Source organism: Meleagris gallopavo, chromosome 1 (assembly GCF_000146605.3).
Source record: "Meleagris gallopavo isolate NT-WF06-2002-E0010 breed Aviagen turkey brand Nicholas breeding stock chromosome 1, Turkey_5.1, whole genome shotgun sequence".
Classification (NCBI taxonomy): domain Eukaryota; kingdom Metazoa; phylum Chordata; class Aves; order Galliformes; family Phasianidae; genus Meleagris; species Meleagris gallopavo.
Window position 1 is genome coordinate 63214278 of NC_015011.2, and position 7240 is coordinate 63221517.

Here is a 7240-nt window from a genome sequence, read left to right on the forward strand (position 1 = left end):
GCGGCGCCGGCGGCCGCCTCCGCATGGGCACGTTGCTGAGCCGGCAGGCCTGCCAAGCACGGCTGCGCAGCGCCGAGGGCATGAGCCTGGCCGAGTTCCTGTACCCAGCCCTGCAGGCGTACGACTTCTTGCATCTCCACCGGCACCACGGCTGCCGCGTGCAGCTGGGCGGCGCCGACCAGATGGGCAACATCATGTCCGGATACGAGCTCGTCACCAAGTACGTGGGGACAGGGCGCGAGGCTGCGGTGGACGGTGGCCGTGCTCGGGGACCTGCTGGTCGTCCGGGTGGGCGGTGGGGGCCGGCGGCATCCCAGCTTGGATCAGAAATAGCGCAGCCAGCGGGAGCGGGGCAGGGGTCGTCCCTCTGTATTCGGCATTGGTGGGACCCCATCTCGAGTGCTGTGTTCATTTCTGGGTCCTTCAATGCAAGAAAGACACTGATGTCCTGGAGCGTGTGCACAGAAGGGCGGTGAATCTGTAAGGGGTCTGGAGCTCAGGGCTTGTGGGGAGCGGCTGAGGGAACTGAGATTGTTCAGTCTGGTGAAGACGAGCTTAGGGGAGACCCCATCACTTTCTAGGACTGCCTGAAAGGAGTTGTGGTGTGATGGGGCTCGGCCTCTTCTCCCAGGTAACAGTGATAGGATGGGAATGGCCTCAAGTTGTGCCAGAAGAGGTTCAGGTTGGATATAAGGAAACATTTCCTCTCAGAAAGAGTGGTGCTGCAGTGGCACAGGCTGCCCAGGGAGGTGGTGGAATCATTGTCCCTGAAGAAGGTATTCAAGAACTGTATGGATGTGGCACTGAGGGATGTGGTCAGAGGGCATGGTGAGAATGAGTTTGTGTTGACCTAGGTAATCTTAGATATCTTTTCCAACCTTAATGACTCCATGATTCAAACATCCTGAAAGACAGCATGCAGACAGATCTGCTGCTGCCAAATACTTTCAAGGTGCAATCGCACCAAAGTGAAGGTGTAATATGTGCCTAGAGATGGCTGCAGTGCTTCCCCCAGAAACACAGTGAAAGCTGCTGCTGAATGTTTGCTTATCCCCAATTTAGGTGCCAGTCTCGCATAATTCAGAGGCACTGCTGAGTGTAGGTGGCAAAGTTTGGCCTTGTGTATGTGCTTGACAAGACACTCAGAACAGAAAAAAATACTGTAGGTATTCTAACTCACAGGCAGCCTCAGTTACTATTCAGAGCAGAACACAGAAGGTACAGGTCACGTTAACTTGCTAGTGCTGCTGCTCACAAAGCTGTTTTACATACTTCATTGCACAAAGAATTTAATTTTTTAAGTTTTGACAGCTGTATAACTGCTTTACATAAGGGATAGTATCTTACAGGATGCCTGAGTTTTCTTAACGATGACCAAACTGATTTTTCGTCTTCTCTAATCCTGACAGGATGACAGGAACAGATGTGTTTGGAATTACTGTGCCTCTTATTACCAGTACTACTGGAGATAAACTGGGAAAGACTGCTGGCAATGCAGTTTGGCTAAACAGAGATAAGACTTCTCCGTTTGAGCTGTATCAGTTTTTTGTTAGACAACAAGATGACATAGTTGAGAAGTAAGTAGTTTTTCTTCATCTGTCTTCCTAGCTTTGTTTATGACACTACATCCTGATGGTCCTCTGTAACTGTTGCATGCGGGTGTACTCCCAGTACATGCACATGTATTTATATAGTGGATCATCTTACATAGTCTTTGGGCTGACTGCACTCCACCTGGGACACCACTGGCCTACATAAAGACACACGTAGTAGATAGTTACACTGCAGCAGTAGCACAGTTAAAAAGGAGAGAAAACAATGCTGTTTTAAGTCCATGGCAGACAATATAAGTTTATCTACAAGGCAGAGGTTTTCAGAATTCAATTTTAAGTCATTATTGAAAGTAAAAACAAAGGCAGAGGAGTGAAACAGAACCAACAAAGTTCACGTAGCTGGTCAAATTGCTAATTGCTTGAGCCTTCTCAAAGCAAGTAGTAATCAGCACCCCACACTAAGGTTTAATAGTGTAACTGCAGTACAAATATCTCTCATAACTTGGCTTGATTCTTATATGGAGGTTCTGCATCCACAGCACTTTTCAGACTGAAAAAAGGCTGTGTGGATATTTAACATTAAAATGTTTCATGCTTTCAGACTTAGTAATCATGGAAGTACCTTCATTAATACATTGAATTCCACACAGCTGCATGCCCATTTAAATAATCCTTGTTGTAAAGAGTATACTTCTGATATGCACCTTTAAATTCTTGATTATCCTAAATAATCTTCTGCAAGGTACTCAGTCATCAACGCACAGCATAATTCTCTCTGGTGATCAGCATAGCTGCATTGCTTTGCATTAATATATTGTGTAACTACTAAGGATATAAGTTAGAACCTCCCAAGTAGACACACAATTGCAGTACGTTCTCTAAAGTACATTTCATTAGAAAAGTAAATTCCTGATTGCAGTACAAGCTTCATAAAAGCTTTTGGCGCTGTTTTATTTCTGTACACATTGTCCTTAATAAAATGGTTAAAAAAAACAAAAAAACTAGTTACCATTTTAAATTTAAGTATGTGGGCAAAAACAAAGAGTTGTTTGAAAGAATAGCTATAACATGGATTTCCTAAAGAAATAAAAATCATCTTAGTGCAGTTAATGAAGTTTGAATGACAAGGACAGGAAATCTGCAATGATGGTTTTATAGACAAAAAAAAATTTTTTTCCCTGCTCATAGATACCTGAAACTCTTCACCTTTCTTCCTCTTGAGGAGATTGACCACATCATGGAAATGCATGCCAGAGAGCCTGAAAAATGGGGCCCTCAGAAGCGACTTGCTGCAGAAGTAACGAAACTTGTCCATGGGAGAGAGGGGCTGGAGTCTGCTAAGAGGTGAAGTTCATTTTGTTGAGCAATTCTCTTTCAGATATATCCGATGGTAGTTTAGTTATGTATAGCTTTTCAGGGTCTGGTTTAATGGAGTTAGCTGAGGCTTTGCTATTAAGAGAAATATATAGCAATGCACTAGACTTAAGAGATACATAAACTGTATTAAAATTGCAAGAGAGTGGAGTCCAAAAAAAACCATGAATTCAAAGTTGGAAGAGTAGCTCCTAAATTCTTTTGTTACTGTGAGGAGCATCAGAAGAAGTTGGGGAGGGGAATCTGTTCAGTTGAACTGTGCTTTATCCAAAGATGAGACTAGAACTGATTCTGAATGATTTTTGTTGTCACAGGTGCACCAAAGCCCTTTATCACAGCAGCGTGGAGGCACTGGAAGCTATGTCTGACCAGGAGTTACAGGAACTTTTTAGACAGGCTCCTTCTGCTGAATTGATACTTGAACCTGGAATGACTCTGCTTGACCTGTGTCGCAAAGCAAATGCCATTCCACATGGACCTAGTGGGTATGTTATCAGCCCCACTCTTCAGCATTTCCTCAATTAAATGGGTGGAAGTGGTGTGCTCACTTCAACAAGAGGTCAGAATAACCAAAACAGATGGTAATGTGTAAGTTACCTGCATACCATAGAATCATAGAATGTCTTGGGTTGAAAAGGACTATAATGATCATCTAGTTTCAACCCTCCTGCTATGCGCAGGGTCACCAACCACTAGACCAGGCTGAGATGGGAGGCCTCATTGTATTCTGAAGAGAAAGTGTAGGATAATGCAGTGTCATGTACCATAGCTCTAAAACACACAGGTGAGAAAGAGACAGCAACAGATTATGTTCCTTTTCCCTCTCAGGAGGAGTGGATGTGCACAAGACTTAAAATTTATTCAGTTTCAAATTAAACCAAAGAAACATCTGAAATAGCTCTTAACTGATCTTTCAGTACTTACCAGCAACAGATATCATCCTCTTGCAATTACTCATTGTTTTTTGTTGTTGTTTTTTTTTTTTAAAGGTACCAGAAAATTACAGATGGTGGAGTTTCAGTAAATGGGATTCGTGTAACCAATCCTGAGGCTGTTCTTATTCTTGGACAGCATATTCTCAAGAATGGAGTATCATTGCTTAGGATTGGAAAGAAAAACTACTACATTATAAAATGGCTCCAATTGTGACAAGAAGAATATCTTCCTAAAATTAGATACCACTTCAACTCTGTTTCTTGAAGAATGTAATTGAAGACATTTCTATACTGTGCATTATTATGCAGCTCACAAACTGCCTAATAGCATAGTTTCAGTTTTCAGAATACATCAACAGGGTTCAAATAAAGGCAGCTGAGATTCTAAACATGTATGATTTCATGTTTTAGCTCTGGAAGTGAATCACTGAACCAGAAAGTAATAGAAATCCATACCAGATTTTTTCCTCATCTGCTGTCAGTCTCATTCCTTCATGGTGATCACACTTCACGTAGGCCACAGATTGCATATAGCAGAAAAAGCTGCACGCTATATTATGGCAGTTGCACACCTACACTGGATTAACTCCACTAAAGTTATGTATTATAATTTGTTACAGCTGCGCTTTTTCTTAACTTACTCCTTTTTAAGTTAATGCAGTGGCTGTCAGTATCAGCTGTTGCCCATGAAGAGTACGGATTCGTGTGATGTGCTCTCTCCATTAAGAAACAAGATACAGATCTAAAACACCAAAAAGGAGTGTTTGGAATTGCTTTGGAAACAGGTACCACTGAAGTACAGAACTGGAACACTGCCACAGCTCTTAGAAGTTACACCGATGAAGAGAGATTTCAAGCACCATTCACAAAATATGCATGAGAAGATGTAAAGATGCATTTCAAGGAACCAAGATGGAAACTCTCTTCCAACTACTGAATTGTAGGTGGGAGGGGCAACTGTCACCAGATATGCTACAGAATAATTCACAACAAGATGTGCAGTGGGATACTTGAAACCTGTCCTAACAGGATGGATGCTGCTGTTGACTTTTGACTTCATCCTAACATAGAAAATCAGGATAAGTGGGTAAGGACAAACAACCTACTACCAACAGTTTTTTGTATTTTTTTTTTCTTAACAGGTTTGGTTTAAAGCTGTAGAAGATTCACAATAAATAAGTGAAACAGTTAAGTCCTGATAAGTAAGCTTATTATTGGTTACATATGGGAGCATAATGCATATGAGCTTTGCAGCTTTATTGTGGTAATACGGAACAGATTCACTTCTTGAAATGGGAGGGGAGATAGATAAGTGTTTTTGCAACTAAAATCCAACCCTTCAGATAGGGCAACATGCAAAAGCAGCACCTTTTCATTACAGAACACAAAATCATCCTAGTGCTTATGGCCTTGCTAACATTTGGGATCACAGCTTCCCAGTTCCCTTGTAAGGCCAGCACGAAGGTGAGGACATACTTCAGGGAGTAGATAGAAACACATTACATTTAAAGGCAGTGGTGTTTTATTCACTGTTCTGGAAAAAAAAACACCTTCACTGCTAGCCACTGATACTGCTTACACACCTGAAATTTGTACAGTGCCTTGCTATCTTCAAACTTTTCCCTTCCTGCATTGATGTTGCTTATGGAACATCAGCCCCACATTATTTACAGTCCTGTCACCTAAACAACACAAAGCTACACATGGTTACCAAAAATATTAGTAGTAAAAGTTGATATAAATGACATAGAACTGGATAACTGACTGCGAACTACAGTAACTTAGCAGACAAGCTCAAACTCTTGTGTTTTTTGTTGTTTTTGTTTGTTTCTGAAGGGACCCTTCCTTCCTTCCCCAGTGTAAACAAGTGTGAAATCCTCTTGGATTTATAAAGTGATTGTTTTGGGCACTGACTGCAGTATAGTTTGCAAGGATTAGGTTAATCCTTGTTGGAGGGAAATGCTTTCCTAGTCTGTCAAACTGTATCATCTTACAGTCTCACAGTCATAGCAGCTGCAAGGAGAGAGACCCTAAACTCAGCTGTATAGACAGTGGTATTTAATCATCATTGTTGGAATAAGTCATTTCAGCTGCTTCAAAACCATCTAATATGTAAGAATTGGGAAATAACTACAAGAAATTCTAACACTTCTCAAGGACCCCTACATTGTCTATCTTTCAGGAAAGGGGAGGAGGGGAGTGGTGTTTTTTACTTAATCAGCTCAGTGATGGTTTTATCTGCAGTCAACCAAGATTTCAGTAATAACAAGTTATGGTGACTTATTGCTTATACACCAGGGTTTATCTTTCAGATTAAGCTGTAACATGGTGGTGCTTCACTACATAGAGTTAATAGTGTTATTTTCAGTGTAAGATCCCACTTATTTGCTTAATGAGATATCCACATCCTATATATTATTTTACTATCTGTAATATACAATAGTATATAACAATATTGTGTATATTCTATAGCTATATGAAGACAAAAAAGTACTTAAGTTATTCCTACCTTGCAAAGAAAAAAAATATATATATCCTGTCAGTTCTCAAGACCAGTTTGTGTTTCTTGCAATACTGCCTTATGCTGCAATAATGGTCAGAACATACAAAGAAAAAAATCAAACACAATTCTGATGGGAAAATGATAGAGGAGCGGGGAGAGAAGCTAAGCAGTTTTTAAAAATTTGCTTTCCTAGAAGATCATCTACTTTGTGTGCTTTTGCATTTACCTTGTTTCTTACGTGGCAGAAGCATTGCAGCAATCTAAAAACATGCACCTGAGAACAAAATGCACCAGTGCACACCCATATTAACCTCCAAATAAACACAAATAGGAGTTAACAGCTACTTTCTGCTTACAGATAGAACTCCTAGGAGTAGATTAAGTCATTTTTCATACCTAATCTCCTCCTGCTTTTTTTCCCTCTGTATCCACAGATCCTTATATAGTCTCAAATTTCAATTTTTTTTTTTAAAGCATTAGCACCCACTTTCATGAAGTATTAAAAGGATTTTATTTGTTTTTACAAATACAAAATTGAAAAAGTTAAATTCTCTGTATACAAGATTTATAATGAGATCCATCAACTCCAAGAGCTTTATTGTGTGCTTCTTTCTAACCAGCTCCTAACAATCCAAACCCTTCCCTGATTCTTTTTAAGAGGCGGCTGGATGCAACCACTACATATCACACACAGCCCGTACAGGGTGTTGCACCTGCGTGTTACAACAGTTAGGCCAAGAATCAAAGACAACTTAAAAACCCAGTATTCTTTCTTGGGCTGTTCTTATTCCTCAGATACCAAAATCAGGCATGTTCAGGTGATCATTCAGAGACGGTACTCATCCAGAGGTGAACAAGTGGAAATAGAGTACTGA

At 40.7% G+C, this 7240-nt stretch overlaps 1 protein-coding gene across 1 annotated transcript; it reads left to right on the plus strand.

The window, feature by feature from the left end:
- Positions 1-2: 2 nt before the first annotated feature.
- YARS2 (tyrosyl-tRNA synthetase 2) lies at positions 3-5064 on the plus strand (the record flags this gene model as incomplete). Its single annotated transcript, XM_003202444.4, has 5 exons — positions 3-220; positions 1410-1577; positions 2742-2897; positions 3242-3412; positions 3917-5064. Coding segments are annotated over 5 exons (873 nt in total), but the record flags the coding sequence as incomplete, so codon positions are not given.
- Positions 5065-7240: the final 2176 nt, after the last annotated feature.